Below are 18051 nucleotides of genomic sequence, written 5' to 3' on the forward strand. Positions count from 1 at the left end.
GCTTAGAGTCACAGGACCTACAATTTCTTGTCATTCTTTCAGGAAGAATCTCAAGCACATTGTTTATCTTATTAAATCTCACCTCTCATCAAGTGTCAAAAAATGTCTGAAGCACAAGCATTGCTGTAATTCAAAGGAACAGAAGATTCTTGACACAGACTGTATACACCCACCCTACATTAATTCAGATGATATATATCCCTTCTCCCGGCATCTAAAGGTAGCACTTTCTGCCAGCTTTTTTTCTGGCATTGCCTGTTCATGGATGACATATGGGACAATTTTCGTCCATCTGCCAGCAGCAGGGATCCTATAATCTGTTGTTGTGCTACTTTTTACAATAACCAGTTCTGCACCTTTAGCACATACTGTTTGATGACACATCAAATATACCATTTTATCAGCAGTGCCTGTCCTTTTACAGACGCAAGACACTTGCTTACACCAAGAACATGCCACCATCATCAAATGGAAGTCCCAAGACCAGCATTGTTCTCCCACTGAAAGGCAGATTGGAACATCTAGTTGTTCATATGCCAACCATCACTAGCTCTGAAGTGGTTTCCCACTGTTTAAAACTGTAAGGAAGTTTCTAGTGCTTTCATTCTCATCATACCATACAGAGATGGGTCATTCTTTCACTCCGCCTTTCACAAATTGTATTACATGCTATTTACTTCAAAGGAGCCTTTTATAGTAGTCTGAATGAATATGCATAAAACCAGCATTTTAAAGCGATTCCACTCTGCTTCCACTAAAATGATCAAGCTCAGCCACCTTAGTCTAAAATCCTTGCGGTCATCTGCATTTTTTTCTCCATAGCTCAAAATAATTAAATTTTTTACTGTAGCAATGTAAGTTTTGAGCATCTCACACTCAAACTTACTTTTTCTACGTAAAATTTACATGAAGCACAACCTTAAACTGAAGCAGCAAAACTGGCAGTAACATGATCTAAGCATATGCTAAAACATGTACTGAAGATTTGTGCACGGTAAGTAAAGCCTCAGGAAAACATCATAAGCTCTAGTGCATCCTGTGATTTAAAGTTTGATTACTTACAGGAACAGACTACTCTGTACTTCACTCCATTTGTCAGGTTTTTGGTGGTTTTATTTTTAAATTGACAGCATTTGCATGACACTTTGGATGTTTGTACACTATCCACAGTAACGGGCTTTCAATTCTAGCTATGGGCATAAAACAAATACCACAGCTAGTAAAGGCAGGGAAGGTGTGTTTACACATGTACTTCTGTGTTTCATTAAGCATATGACATTGCCTTTTAATTATAAAAATTGTCTACATCTCATAATTTATGTTTAAAATACAGAATGCAGTACATTCACAGCTGACATACCTGCTCCTTGGAAGAAACATAGATTCTTTAATGAAGACTGAACCAGACAGCAGGATATACCAACAGGTACCAATATCATCAGGGCTGGAATAAAAAAAAAAAAGAGGACACAGTTTAAGACACTTGATTTAGGTTACTCATAGCACTACCAAATTTGCAGTACAAAGAACATCAGATGCAAAAATGCTCAAAATTATGGAAGAAAGCCACAGTTCAATCATTTACAAAACAATTCCATCAAACTATTCTAATTTCCACCTGCAAATATATACACATTAGAATGCCTCATTTCATTTACTTCACTTTTTTAAAAGCATAAATCTATCTATTTAGTAACAACACAAATCCAATGAAATATAATTGAAAGTGATTAAAATGAAGCCAAGCTACAGCAAAAGTATTGTATTCTGTCGAATCCATTACTCTCCTCTTGCTGAAGAGAATTGTAGCATCTTCCCCTCTATAAACAAGGCTTCATTTTCCAATTCTAGCCCTCTCCTTCACTCTTTCTTCAAGACAAAAATTTGTCTCTTGGCATCAGTCTGCCTTCCCACAAGGTACGAGAGCATTGGATACACTTGCAGATGGTAAATGTACATCAGATTTGTTAGTCCACTTTATCTGCTGCTACTATGCACTGCCCCTTTCATACCTCCTCCTGGCACAAGAATAGATTCCCAATAAACTCCCCTCTCTTCATCCTACAGAGGAACTGGATGAGGACTTCACCACCCGGGCCCAGTTCATTCTACTGTAGATTCAGATCTTGCTCCTTGAGTAATACAAAATCTTTTTCATAGGCTTAGACTCCTCTTGGATAAGTTCAAATAATGTTTAGACAGGAAAATAAAATAGTTCAAGATTACTAGAAATACCTGCAGTGGAAATCTTGTGCCATTTTAACAGTCAACACTGAGAATATCTGTACTTTAGTTCAGTTTTTACCACTCCTGCTTCTTCCAAAGAAACTCACTAATTGGATTCAAGTACGCCGTTATGAACTGCACAAGCATCCTTATCTGAAAACCACATCCCTAGTGACAGTAAGAGATGCAGATTACTTAATTAATCTGTAGCACCTTCATTTTTTTAAATTACATGTCTCAAGTCTTTAGCAACGAGTTCTAACTTCAAGCAAGAACAGCCCACATCTTTTAATGACGATGACAGCATAGTATTAAAATCCAATCTTAAATCTAAGTAGGCTCTGTACATGTTAGCAGCGTGTTTTTCATTTGAAGAACTTCAATTTAAGAGGTACCTACACAGAAGGGTCCTCAAAACAGGAGTGCCATTTCCTCAGCACTCCCTATATTACGCTTTCTAAAAGGAAAGCTGAAGTTAGAAGGAGAGGGAAGGAGCTGGCCTAAAACAGCTGAGAGCAAAACAGCAAACCATCCAATCTAAAAGCGTGCTCCATTTCCATTTTGCACTGTATAATATAACCATAAGAGAAAGGACAGACATTAGAAACATGGAGAATTAACAGAGAAAATTGAGGACACAATCTATGACCAAGAACACAAGAACTGACTAAGATGATGCAGCCTATATTCCTTTTCCACCAGGCTATGACCTGACCAGTGAAGCCACACTGGTCAGCCATGCCCGCCAGTGAAGACTTAACATCTTCAAAATGAAGACTTCAGGAAATACTCTTTATACTGATAGACAATAGAAAATGAAGCAGTAACATGGTGTCACAGCTAAAACAACAAGCCATTTTGATTTACATAGTTGAAGTGCACCAAGCTGCCTTTTCTGAGGCGTTTCACAAGCTTGCTTCTCACATGGACCTGTATATTGCCCTCAAACTTGTTAAGTCTAAAAAAAATCAACATTGTACATAAGTACAGAGAACCAGGTTAAAGCAGATAAGACGACCACCACTTCAAAAGAAAATATCATTCTCAAAAGCATGAACATGCACCTGAGAAGTCACACATCTTTAAACACTCTTCCCCCGAAATGAGTCCTAAGGTGACAGGCATACAACCAGCATTGCTGCTGAACTGCAGGTCTGTTGGTTTTTTTCCTGTTTCTGTTTTTTAATAGATGCCATTCTAAATACAAATAATCTGCACTAATTAGCACAGTTGAAAGTTTTTAAAATAGACATTTGAAGCAATGGCTATAGACTAAGTGATTTCCCAAATTGCTGGGAAGTAACTCTATTAGGTTGTGAAGGATAATTTTTCCATGTGGATTAAGTGCATTATATTATCACATAAGAAGTTTTGTGGGTTGGGGTTTTTCCCCCCTCCTTTTCCTAAAAATTGGCAGTTTGACTAAGTATAAATGTCTAGTCCAATAGAAGAGAACCTCATCAGGGGTCACAGGCTTTATAACTCTAAAGCAAAAGTAATCTAAAAGATCTGTTTATACTTTTACAGAAAGCCATTTCCAAGGATAAAATAATCAAAGCAAAAAAAAAAAAATATTTAAACCAATAGAAAATATTTTGCAAATCTACTAATATACAAGCTTTTATTTCCCTCCTCTAAGAGTTGATAACTATTTTAAATCCTCTGTCAAATCACCTATTTGTAAGGGGCTTTAGTTATCTTTTCTCATTGGAGATCTTTTATCTCCAAAGAGTAAGGCAGACACTGGCTTTCACAAGCACCAGTCAATATGTTCAATATTCAAATTCTTAATGCCACTTGTGAAATCTACCTTTGAATCATTTAACAAACAGCTTTAATGATTATACATTTAACTGCAGTGGTTTAAGTTTTTCTTATTTGATCACACACACCATGACTTTTCACTTAGTTAATCATCCAACTCAGTTTTATCTTTTCTTTTACCAGTTCACAGGTTTATCCACTTTCTCTGCAAGCTAGCTCTTTAACAGTTGTTGCTCCTTCTCACTTATCTGTCTTGAACATCATACTTTATCCACTTTATATATAATCAAAAGAAGCATCTGTTCATTTGACAGCTGAAAGTACTGATTAAAAAAAATAAATGAAACTTCAGGAATACTATCTGATTGGTTTTATTTTCCTTTTGCTTTATGCGTACTTTAAGTGTTTTTATTTTTACAGTCATGTTTGAGAATTTCTAAGCTCTAAGGTACTTGCATCATGCATATCTACTGAACAACTCCTTAATTATCTAAATAATAATAAAAAAATCTTCAATATTGCTGTGTCAGAATAGTGGAAGGTTACTACAGAACATGTCTGCCAAAATATACTCTTTATTCTTTTAAACTTTCATTGCCAGCCAAAATATCAGAAATATTTCCAAGACAGTCTTCAAGAGCAAAGAACACTGATGGATTTTCATTCTCTTCATGTTTACAACTACTAATGTCTTAATATACTCTTGAACAAAACGTCTGAAAAAAACCCACACGTACAGCAAATACATTCCTTCCTCCAGAACACTCATGCTTCCCTCCAAAAAACCCACAGACAAATGAAAGACTGATCTATTCCTTTCATATGAAAATATATTTAACTCCTGCACTTCTCAACACTTGCTACACTTGTTGTTTAGAATTAAGCCTCAAAGCCATTTGGCAGCCAGCTTTTGCTAGACAGTGCTGTTACAAAAAACCACGTCATTCTTTCATTTCAAGGATCCTGGGCTTTCCACAATCCTATTCAAACATCAGGTGGCTTTCAATCAAGTTTCCATGTTTTCTGTACTACGTTTGACCTTTGTTCATCAACAATACATTTGCATTCTTCAGGACTTTTGTGCCTGTAATGAACAGAAGGAACTACAGAAGCCTATACTAAACTACAAAACCACTTCTTCAAGCTATGTGAGGACTCATGCAAATACCATTTTACCCAATGTAGGATACTCACATTTGAAAGGTTTTTCTTTGCAATCACATTTTATGGTTTGTTTTTAAACATCAGAATTGAATCCTAGAGAAGAAATCTAAGCCTAATTATGGAGTTTTCTTTCCCTGCTAGAATACTGCTTACCACTGGCAGCCCACAGAGGTATCTAGAAACTGTATTTTTCCTCCTAAAGATACATCTTCTGTCAAAGAGGTGACAGTAAATTGTGCTTAACAGGGTTCTTTTTTGGACAGGACACATCCCTGACTGGGTTTGCAGGAGGATATTAACTCCATGTAAGCAAGTCATCCAGAATTAGCTGAAGCAGGATAGATGCTGACGACATCCCCCCAAAGGCATCCTTAGAGGGAGATTGGGGTTTTTTTGGCCTAGGGACAGTTGAGGGGAGGGTCCAGTAGCACCTGTCAGTCAAGCTGATGTAGAAAGGAAAGACATTTGATAAGGTAGGATCTTTCCAATGACTAGTTTTGTAAGGGTGCCACTGCTGTCCATTATCACCACCACCACTGAAGCAGCAGCTGTTAGACACTAGGAGACTGGAAGTGCAGTGAACGTCCACATCAGGCTGAAAGCAAAGCCTGCCCAACCCAGGCAATCAGCACGTCTACTTAGTTTGGAGTTCCTCTCCCCAACCACCCTTCAGTCTTGCAAGGCTGCATGCACAACAGGAGTGGAAATACTTGAAATCAGGAGTTATTGGCACATGTACATTTCCAAGCGGGCATTCACAGATCTTCTCTGCAGGCAAGAAATTACTTTACCTGTTGGCCTTAAGTGATGCAGTATGTTGCTTCAAATACTTAAGACTAGTGGGGGTTTCTTTGGGGGTTTTGGGGGGTTGTTTGTTTTTTGTTTGTTTTTTCCAGCTTATCTACTGTTCTGAATATTCATCTGGATGAAACTCAGGACTGTTATATTGCCTACCAAATGCAGCACAGCTATCCAATTTCCCAAGTTACAAAAACCAAGATTTATTACCAAGAAAGTAAGATGACATGGGCAATTTATCCTGCAGAGAATCAGAACTAAGTCAACCCAAAAGTCACACATTAAGCGGCAGTCAGAAGAACAAAATCAATACATGTAGTCATTCTGTCCTAGCTATAGTAAAGCCAGCAAAAGCCCCAGTGAAACCTCGGCAACACAAACTTCCATCCATCCTTTACAGAACCAACAGGACTATGGCCAGATTCAAGACACCAGCTGCACTAAAACTGTAACCTGTTAGCACACTAGGATTAGACTAACACCCGTATGTCTACATGCACTCAAAGCATTTGACTACAGTGTAGAGGAAAGAGCCTAAATCTTAAGAAGAAGTAGAGCAAGAGATCTTTAGCAGATGATAGTATTTGTATTCTGTGAAGACAACAACAAAAGGACTCAAGGGACCAAGATTTAATGTTCTTCTGTTATAACTACTGTGATGGAGCTACCTACTGATAAAGTTTTCAGAATACACAGGTTCTAGCAGCAACCTTAAAGTGGTGCGAAACTTAAAACCAATACCAAAATAGTCACCAATATGCACACTTTATTCATAATCTGCACTTCAGTTAGTTGTACAAAATTTAAATAGAGCTACTTTAAATCTTGACTCTTGTATTATAGCACTTTTGAGAGCAGGGGATTTCCTGGGGAATCTATATTTAATTTCCCAGAATGCAAGAGAGCTTGATTTACGGGAATTCAGAAGCTAGAAACGGAAATCCAGAGACTGGATTGCAGTGCCTTCCCGTTGTGCTTCCCTCCCCAGCTTCCTTGATGTAGTCCTTTTACGCAACTACAACCTGCAGCCAGACAGCACACTTCTCCACTTTGAAAATGACACAGAAGAACTGAAGACAGAACTTTGCAAACTAACTTCATAGCTGTCACTCTAACTGTTCTGTCTGGAATCTTCAGCTACATAATTATGAAATAGCCTATGATGACATCACCAGGCTGTCACCGCTGATAAGGTTAGACAGTATTTTCAGACTTAAGTCTTCACATTTTCTAGCATATGACTGTTCTTTGAGACCTCAGAGGTACTCAAAGTTCAAAAATGAGGAAGTGTTTATAAATCTCCAGGCTGCCAAGATCCAAGAAGTTTGCAGCCTTTCTCAAAGTCTTCAGCACTTTTATCAAACTCTTCACGCTGTGAGCTATTTATTCTACTGGAAGGGGCAGCTTCTTATTCCCAGATCCCCAACTAGCTACATATACACTACTTAAAACTGAAGTTTTATTTTCTAATTATAATTATTTTATTTTGATTTAAAGCAATCTGAAGCACTTGTGCATCAGGTTTCTAACTATAAACCTCAATCAATATTAAAAGCATATCAAAGAAATTATGCACAAAATATAACTTGTTTCAATACATGTCCCCCACACGTACTGATTCTAAGGCATCTGTCTACAGTAGCACAGGTGTTCCAGTTTTAGCTTTCAGATTTCATAATCACATAAGATGTTGAAAAACCTTCCAAAATATTCAGCAACAATAAAGATTTAAGTCAACCTGCTGAAAGACCCAATAAATCTCAAATAGTTATGCAACCTCTAGTGTCTTCCTCTATCCTAACAAGTCCTGATGCATCACTTTCCTTTAAAAGTTCTTTAGAAATAGCTACACTTTAATGAGTGCAATCAATTTAATTCTCATTCTCCATCAAGATGAGATGTATCACTACTAAAAACTCTGGAATAATGAATCGTATTCAGCACATGCTTACTTGTGTGCATTTGGTTCAGCTGAGATAATGAACGTCCTAAGTATGTACAGTGGCAAGAATTTGCAGGTCTTTGTGATGACTGCTGTCAAACATGCTTTAATTCTGTCAAATAAGGCATCACTTCAGTGCAAAATTCAGCACCTGGACTTAAAAGGACATGCTAAACAGAAGTCATTGCTGCTCTGACCACCTACTGGTCATTGGTTTCTCAGCCAACTCCTTTAAGACAGCACTTGAAAAAAGCTAAGCAGTATGCAGGTCTCAATGAAAACAGAAATGGCTGCCATATAATTACTGCTTAATATTTCCTTTATGAGAGATGTGTCTATCCTGATACCTAAACAATGGAGGTGTCATTCTCCTTCCGACACTGGACTGAATGGTGCAGCAACACCAGATGCTGGAAGGACCTCTAACGTAAGTCAAACGCCACATCCAGAATTACTTTCCAATTCAGAGGTATTTTCCAAGTTACTTCATAAAAAGGTCATTAAATCAGCAAGAACAATTTCTTGGTTGTGAAAGAGCTAGTTAGAATTATTGTCTCCATAAATCATTAAAATTCCAACCACTAAAGGATTCATTCAAGACTTACATTTAAACTGGATATAGTACCATTCCTACAAGCTATAACATTTGTAACTCTTTTGATAAAACAGCTTATATTACAAACCAAGATATACCTAGCAGATTACATTTTCATGAAATCATATTCAATGTTGTTGAAAGTTGAATAAATTTCAGAAAGTAAACAGAGTAATTCAGAACATCATTCATGCTCCCAGATATCCACTTGAGAGGAACAGAAACAATGAAAATTTGACACATCAGAACTGGGACCTCTTTCAGGCATTTAAGCACTACACAAGAAGAAATTAGAAAAAACATTGCTCTGCAAGCTTATGCTCCATAGGATATTGTTTCAGCAGATTAATCTTTCTCTCTGCTCATTTTGGTTATCCTCTGTATGCTGAAAGCTACAGGTAGTTTATTGTTTTAATTGAATAATCATTGCCACAATTAAACATTAGCCCCGAAGTGCCTTAGAATGTCAAAAGTGTCTAAGTTTAACAATACTCTCAGGTAGACACCTCATTGCCTGAAGATCCTGCCCACTAGCACTGTATTGTTGTAGCATTCGGAATAATCAGAAAACAGTTTACTCACATTGTCAGCACTGTCTATAACCCTCCTTAATAAGCTAGTTAAGCAGTCACCTGACATCTGCCAGAGCATTTTAGGTACTCTTTATGACATTAAGAGGTATATCCCAAACACAGAAGTAAAACAGATTGGGTACTTAATGCATTAGCCACACACAATTTTCAAATACTTTTTTTTTTTTATGAACACATTGAAGTTACATTTATTCTTACTCCTAATCTTCACTCTAAATATAAGAATTTAAAATACATCCCAGTAATGAAACTGGTAACTCAGAATTTAGAAGTTCTAATTTTCACTAAACAGGCATCTTAAAGTGCATATTTCAACTGATGTCCATAATTATCATTTATTAATGGACACCAGATGAAAACTGATGTCTTGTCTTCTGGTAGCAAGAGTGGGAAATAAAGAAGAATGAACCACAGGAAACAACTCCTCAGTATTCATGAAAACAGTTGGAAGTTTTAGAGTATTTAATTTATTTGCATTCTTTTCCACTTCTGAAATAACATCAGTAAAATAAACCAGAAAATTCAGTCCAATCAGAGATTATTGCCGAGTGTCAGTAATGCGTGTGAGTCTAAGACAGCTGATTATACAGGCAATCAATAAATACATTATGCAAATATACATATGCAAGCTCATTGACCTACTGTCATTGAAGTCTTGGTATTAAACTTGCACAGTGAATTAGCCCTTGATATAAAAAATTATAGTCTCCTAAAACACCAGGAAAACAATGACAGAAGTAGTAAAATAAAATGATCTTGCATCCAAAATACTCTGAGGTCAATCAAGACGCACAATTCTGCTATTAAATCTTATACCTTTCTACTATTCCTCCAAAATCAAAGCTTTTATTCTCAAAATTACAAAAACAACAAAAATATGAAAGGTTTTAGTGAAACATTTACAGTAAAGAAGGTGCAAATTAAAATCCTCTTAAAAAACCTTACTTTAGTCTTCATTCAAAGAAGTCTCAAAATCAGGTCAAACAATAACACAGAAATTTGGAACTGGCTATGCAAAGCCAACAGACTGTAACATTGATCACTGACACTATTAAGAAGCCTTGATTCAGTGTCTGCTTATACAGAGCTGACTGCCAAGTCCTTGAATGTATTTGTTTTAATGATACACATTGCCTAAGAAATTCCCCACAGAAAATGTATCCACAACACAACATAGGAATTCAGGTTCCTGATTTACTGCAGTGCAGAACTGGCAGTATCCCAACACTACTTTGGCAACTGCCTGACTATCAGAAGGTGCAATACACCTTTAGAATACTTTAAGAAGAAGAAGAAAAAAAAAAAAAAAAAAAAAAGAGACCAGCCATGCTGCAGCAGTTCTTTGCATTATTAAATATACTGCTACATGACTTCCACAGAAACGTATGGATGCACAAGCAGAATGAATATATATTGCCTGCAGAGGTCTACCTGAAAATTCACATACTGACCCAGAGAGATGCTTCAAAGAGAAATGTTCTGAGTTTACTGTGTATTTAGAGCATTTTAAATAATTTTCAAAGTGTCTCATATTTCTATGAGCCCAAGGAAGAAATCTTTTATAGGGGCTCTCTGAAGTCAAGAACATCCAGTAACAAGGACAGTAAACGCAAAAATGTGACCCAAGCCTCCAAACAGGCACATCTTGTCCAAAAACCAGAAATTCTGGTTAAAAGTAAAGTATTAAAGAACACAAGAGAATAATTTTACTGATAACTTGGAACATCACTAGTGGAAACATCAGTGTGATCCTCATACACTTCTCTAGCAATTCCTTTCTGTAGTGTTTTAGGTTTTAAGTTTTATAACTATAAGATATAAACATATATAGCTGTAGATCACAGATATCATATCTATACAGAATAACTTGTTTTTATGATAGCACCACCACCATAAAACTTCTCGAACATGTACAGAACATAAAAGCACTTCTTCGTGACACAAATGTATGTGTCAGAAGACAAATTTCAGTGAGGTGGTCTCAGCAGAGCTGTTCTGTTTAAAAATCCTGCACCAATAGCTAAAGCAGAGGCCTTTAGCTCATTTTTGTCACACTTCATCGCACAATTAAGTCAGGCTATGCAGAAACGTACGGCCACTTTGGCATCACTTTTTGTTGTTTTGCACGCACTGCTTCTATCCTCCGAGGGTCTTCGGGGCAATACGCTACTGTGAAAGAACCATGAATTCACTAGATGTCACTTTTATTGTAGAACTTAAAAGTTTGACTCTTAGATTCCCACTCTTAAAGACTACTCATAGATCTATTTCTCACCTGTCCTTGCGCAGAACGACTGTACATTACATAGACCTACAGCTGCAAATAAAACTACAGCTTAGCCGTTTAGCTGTAACACACCCAGACGCTTTACAGCTTACACCCTGCTTGACTTTTTGTGTAATGCACAATACCTGGACAGATGACACCACGTCTCCTCCCTGGGAAAAGCATCCTCCTGAGGAAGCTCTGGAAGTTCCCTGCCAGTCACTGCCCCGAGTCAGTCTCCACAGTGCCTTCAGGCAATCCTCTAACGCAGCCTGTCCCAAAGCTACGCAAAGCCAATGCCCTCCAGCATTTTTCAAATGTTCTGCTCTACCTCGTGAAAGACGCTAACATTTTCATCTAAGAAAACCAAAAGTATTTGCATAGCAACCAAGAAGTCGTGCTCCTTTATTTCCTTTCCAGATTTCATTCGTTTCAGGCTTTGAAGCCTGGGCCAAGCCAGCTCTGGAGAAGGCCGCATGGCTGCCCCAAAACAAATGGGTTTGGGTCTTGTGATTTGCCATGGTGATGTAACTCAGAAAACCTGGCTAAGGCTGGACGGTGATATTACAGCTACTGGACCTGAGAATTTAGTTCTAAACATAGAAATATCCAAAAAGACCAGCTGAAATTATGTATCTTTATCCTTTTTATGGCCTTCTCTGCTTCTCATCCCCTTTTCTCTTCTCTCCCCAGCCCCTCTCCCCATATAAGCACCACAGTCTTAACATAAGTGGATGTTTTTTCATCCCAGATTGTATGACAAGCAGGGAATGAGGAAAAAAGCAAGACAAAACATAATTGTACAAATACGGCTATTTATTCCACATCCTGCCTACCATAGTCAGTAATTTAGAAACTAAAGAGATCACCATTTCTCATTTCAGCTGTGGTCATTCTCTGTAGTAATAACTCAGTTTTATACGTAATATTTTTTCCCTCCAATCTCCTGTTTATATGTACGCTTTTTTTTTTTCCACAATACAGTCCTCTGAAAACAATGAATTTCATTAAAGCACAGAAGGCTGCACAACAGAATGACATAAAAGCACACAAACATGTTGACATTAGACAAGAGCTTTTTCCAACCACAGACATTAACGCTAAAATTCAGTTCAAGATGTCCAAGAGATAACTAACTACTCTTCTTTTAACACTTGTCCTTTTCTAAGAATCAATGCAATCAAAACCAGTAGCATACTACTAAAGTGCTACAGAGCGAGAAATTTGTTACTGATAAGAGCTTAAATCCAAAATATACATCTTGCAATCTTCTCAGCAGGGACATGTGGGAGGTAGGAGCATATATCCTATCAGGCTTTCATTGGAAGGTTCTCTAAAAAACTAAAATACACTTTACAATAACCTGGGTTGGGGTTTCCTTTGTATTTTTTAAAAACATTTTAAGCAGCAGCTAAGTTAGTTCCAGGTTCAATTGCTTAGAAACTAAAGGGAATGAGATCACAAAAACAGGTTGTGCTTCAGCATGACAATTCAGAAGCACATGAAGTTTTATTATTGAATGACTTTGGACAGCAGGTCATCAAAACTTAAAATTTATTTTCTGCCAATCCAGTATCTTTAGCCAAGTAAATAGGGGAAGCTTAAAGACAGACAAGACTTCCTTAAAGAAAGAGTCAGCCAAACACCACTGATGCAAACAGACAGAAATATCAAACAGCAGGGCTGAAAACCACATACAGCCCCTGTACGACTAATGAGGGGAAAAAAGAGGTGCTTCTTTCATTAGAGACATATTCATTTGCTTATATGCAAAACATTTATTGCCAAAGATTCCTCTCTGCCATTATAGCAAACATTTAAATTTTGATCTGAAAAATTTTTTCAACTGTCAAGATGTATACAAACCCTGTACAAATCTGTTAAAACTTTGGTTTCCAAAGAAAATGCCAATTAGAAGCTTACTGTTGGAAATGTCAAGAATGACTACTATGCAGATACGAAAAAAGAACTTTTTTTTTTCCTTTGAACTACTGATAAAATATTTATCAAGTGACCAAACTAAATATTTTTTTAAAAGGGATCTTTAAGTAGATTTGAATAAAGGTAGCAGGTAAAAAAAAAAAAAAAAAAAAAAAAAAAAAAAAATCAGGTATATATGTCAAGTAAACCTCAACTCTGAAATTTTGCCTTGCAGGATTTAAGCCCTTTTATCATTAACTTCCCATCAAATGAAAGTAGTAGGATGACTGGCAAATGAAGAATAACTCGAGCTGAACTGCCACTTTTAATAACCCAGTTTCCATTTAAACAGTGAGATGGCTGTAGGGTTTGAGAATTTGTCACTACCATGTACACCCACTGATAGTAAAGTAAATGCAGATGAGATGAGCCAATTTTAAACAACGTGCTCCATTTTATCCCTTTGGCCATTTAAAAAAAAAAATCTATAGAGGTACTATGAAAATTTACAACTTTTTTTTTAAACAGAGGATAAAATAATTACTGTGTAGTGAATGCAGATAATTATTTTCAGCATTGCATACATGCAATAGAAATTTACCATTTTATAAGTACATCTGACGATAAGAACAAAATTTTCACAATAAAAAAAGTTGTGATCAAATAAGCAAAGCAACTGTATTAGTTTTCATGTTAGCATTTAGGGGTAAAGATTTACCTTATACACACTGAGACACTAAGTTGTGCCTCAGGGAGGTCACACACACAGGTCAATTAACAGCTCCAACAGTTGCAGCTATTTTAATAGATTTTTCTAATGAACACAGAAGATTAGCACCCAATTTCAGATTTCAATGCAAGACATATCATCGCTGGGGAAAAAAAAAAGTTGTAATTTAGCATTCAAATTTAATGCTTTTTTAAAAACCTTGGCCTTCATGACTAAAATAAGAGCTTCAAGTGATAAATTCTGGCATGTTCAATAAAAAGTGACAAGGTTGTATGCTCCAAGCTCATTTCCTATAGCTCATAACTGAGTGGATTGATTCTAACCTGGCTATCACATTGCTTATCTCCTGTAGTACTCAAAGAATTTTTCCAGACGTGTACATTGTAAAATCGGAATTCTGGTTTTTATAATAAGTCTTCAATACGTATGCTGAATTTGTGAAACAAAAGAAGGATTCCTCCAAGTTCATTATCCTAAAAATAGAATACTGAAATTAAACTGCAGGTTCCATGGGATTTTCTTACCAAGTAGATCTCAAATTGTTCATTAAAATAAAATGTAAAGCTACAACTCAGAGTAACAGAACATATATTTCTAGCTTCAAAATACTGAATTTTTAGATTTTTTTTTTTTAAATAAAAATATTCAGCATTAACTTTCAGGTTTAGCCCATTAAACATTAAATCAGAGATGTGAAATGTTAGAGCAAGCACATTTTGCATTAGCTTCTATATCTAGAAACTGACAAACTGCCCATTATATCTACTGAATAAATCATGGGAAAAAAACCCGTCAAGAAGCAAGTAAATAGGAATGACAGGCAAACAACCAAAGTGAAGATTAAGTCACATGAAAGGAGTGACAAAGGAAATCAGTGCAAAAGAATTGCAAAAAGCACTTCAAGTTAACCCAGATCTCACAATTTTCTGTTTGTGCATTGTATTTTCTTGGGCACGTATCTCCCGGTAACTTTTGCCTGCCTTGAGTTACCCGCCTTGAGTATATGCATAACTAGCAGCCTTGATTCATTCAGCATATAATTCAAATTTAAACCAACAGTTAGAAGGAGCCAAGATATTGGGTCTAAACAAAAACTCTAGTACACGTAATGGACACAACCAACTGCCTGGTAAAGGACAAATCACCAGCACAATGGTCACTAGCAAATTAGTCTGTAAAATGAATAAAGATTATATTGGTCTACTTGAAATTTGACCTTGTGCATTTCCCATACATAACTGATTACTGGGTTTCACTAGACATTAATTTAACTTTGCTGAATGGTCAAGGCTTCACATGAAAGTTTGTTCAATCACATCTTCTTCCTGATGGTCAACATAGGAAAAATTACACATGCATAAAAGGCAGCATACAGGTGCATGCTTCATATGCTTAAATGTTCAAATAATACCAGACAACCCAGAAAAATCTGCATTTAGAGCCTGGTTTAAAGGCATTAAGTGAAAATCTAATAAACCTTTTGTTTCAGTAAGTTGCTTGCATAAACAAAGCAATTGCAATCCTCAGATCTCTACTGTAAATCTGAGCTGACATTAGATCACATCCCTGCTAATTATAAGCTGTGTTAGATATGTCGATTTGGCACCTCTGGCACAAAAAGCTGGTCGCTACTACTTTGACAAAATTGAAGTGAGACTAAATGACAACTTACTCCAACAAGAAGACATCCCACATCCCCTAATGTTATAACATCTCACTGGTTACAAAAATGGATACAACACACATCACCAAGCAAGAGTCACTGTTAGCTCCCTCCCTGGCACCAGCAAATTTCTCCACTGTTTGACAATGAAAGTGAAGTGGCTCATTTATGTTTACAAGCTGTACGCTGGGTGAGGGAATTGGCATCGAACACTGTCCTTAACAGACTTTAAAATGAATTAATTCTTTGAACATCATACGAAAGGAAGCAGAAATACTTACTAGTACAGAACTTCATTTGCTTCATGCCTTTCATATCTAACAGTTTCACACATCAGTCTGAAAGAGAAGGAAAGAAGTCATTTTTAATTATGATTCCTATCAGTGTCACAAAGACTTCACTTTCTAAAGTTAGTCAGCATTTCCACATTTGCCTCCAGCACTTGCAGAAACTAACCATCAATTTAAAGCTAAGCTGGTTTTTAATTTAAGAGAACAAATTGTTAAATCTAAGCATTAAACTTATTAGTTCATCCAAGATCAGATTTGATTTAGGACACTAGATGTAATTGCTCCCATAAAAAAAATTCTATAAAATGGGTAAAATGATACTGATCTCATTTTACAAAGTGATCTGATAAAAGTAAGTTGCTTTATAAGGAAACAATTCAGAATTCTGGAAATGGATAGAAATTTATGATATGTTAACACTAATCAGAGATACCACGATATAAAAACTGTTCCCTTTTTCAAGTCAGGCCCAATAGATAAAACAAGAAATTATGTCGCATGGTAAATCAATGCTTCTTATTTTGCTAAAATTCAGCAACTTAAAAACTACCGTGAGATTTTAATGCTGAAATCCCAGAAAGCTCAAAGTGGAGAGAACTTCCTGCAGGAAAATCCTCTTTCTAGAGGGGAGGATTAAAGCACTTTCGCATTCACTGTCTGCCTGACAAATGTGGCTTAATAGAGAGCAACTATAATAGAACTTACCACGTATTAGGAAATGCAGTGTTAACTTGGTGTAAAAAATCAACATGCCATTTCTGTCTACTGTCTTAAGGAAATGGACCCTGTAAATTACTGGGGGGTGGGAAGGAGACAAACCCCGCTGCCTCCCGTGGACTTTCTATGGCTCTGAAGCAGACTGCAAACACCAAGGCTATTTGACAGACAGTCAGACAGAGATTTGCCTAAGAGGCTCATGTGAACATTCAAATGCGGAACTATATTTAAATTTGGAAAAGAAATTCTCATTCTTCACAGGATCAGTCATCAGAACCTCAGCGCACTAATGACCAGCTGCCTGCAATGATATCCTAAGCTGACAAAAGTGCTCAAGAATTCCTGCTCAGGCAAAAAGTCTCAAAAAAGTTGATCTGAGGACTAGAAGAGTGGGTCTGGGTTTGATGTGACATTTAAAAGGCTTCTTATTGCCATTTCCCATCATTTCCTAGATCATTCATCTCAATAGCCAACAGGCTGCTACAAAAGTTACCTTGGCACTCATTTCTTTCGGGATTTTACTTATTAATTCAGCCTACTAAGAAATAATGCTTTTTCTGTCCAGAAGTGGCAGGCTTATAGCGGTATCCTGATAATTCATGAATTTTGTTAATAGAAAATTAAGATCTTAATTCTGTTTGCTCAAAAAACACACAGAAAAAAAAAAGACCAAGTTTTACTACCACAGCCTTTCCCCACTTCAGTATTTTAGATCTACTCTTTGGACCATCTTTGAGAACTTTTCTTATAGGCAATGTCTGTATTGTATATAATTAACTATTATGTATTGTATATCAATTTCAGAAAATGAAAAACCTTCTTGCTTCCTGGCACAGCAAAAAACTTTTTGAACCACAGAACCTTCTCTTTTTCAGACACTGGTCCCCACCATAAAATCGGGTCTTGCCAAAATCCTTTACAGTCACCAAAAAGCTACTGTCTACTTCTACCTCCAGGTCCTTATCTTCTTTCTCTGATCCTCTGTTTTGAGAGGGAAGGGGAAAGCAGACACAAAGTTACTGTTGAGAAGATACCAGAAGAAAAGTAATTTCTAGCAGACAGATTTAAAAATTAAAATACTGCTCAAGGATAGTCTGTGTCCTACTGGTCTGAATGATGCTGGGCAATGGGCCATCTAAGAGTAGGAGTTATAGGAAACAGAATCACTTTAACAAGCAACTTTTGTTCCCCTCTGAATTAGGAGTGAAGGAAGTACTTTCCTGATAGAGTCACGCAAGTTCACCACTGGCACTGTCCGAGTTTTACAGCATTTTGGTCCCATTATTAGGACAGTAACGGGAGAAAATGCCCCTTACAGAAGGTAGCCAAGTGTTTCAGTTCCTGCGTTAAACTGGAACAGTTAGAAATTACAGTGACCAAGTG

The 18051-nt window shown here is 36.7% G+C and overlaps 1 protein-coding gene across 6 annotated transcripts in view; it reads right to left on the reverse strand.

Annotated features, from left to right (window-relative positions):
• RAPGEF2 (Rap guanine nucleotide exchange factor 2) overlaps positions 1-18051 on the reverse strand; it is a 193473-nt gene that overhangs the window by 113975 nt on the left and 61447 nt on the right. For all 6 annotated transcript variants that reach the window (XM_030012683.2, XM_030012670.1, XM_030012660.2 and 3 more), the window contains exons 3-4: positions 15943-15999; positions 1361-1444 (exon numbers count right to left, since the gene is read on the reverse strand). In XM_030012683.2, the coding sequence (XP_029868543.1) occupies positions 1361-1444; positions 15943-15999 (141 nt within the window). The remainder of the gene's footprint in view (positions 1-1360; positions 1445-15942; positions 16000-18051) is intronic.

This window comes from Aquila chrysaetos, chromosome 1 (assembly GCF_900496995.4).
Source record: "Aquila chrysaetos chrysaetos chromosome 1, bAquChr1.4, whole genome shotgun sequence".
NCBI classification, from domain to species: Eukaryota; Metazoa; Chordata; class Aves; order Accipitriformes; family Accipitridae; genus Aquila; species Aquila chrysaetos.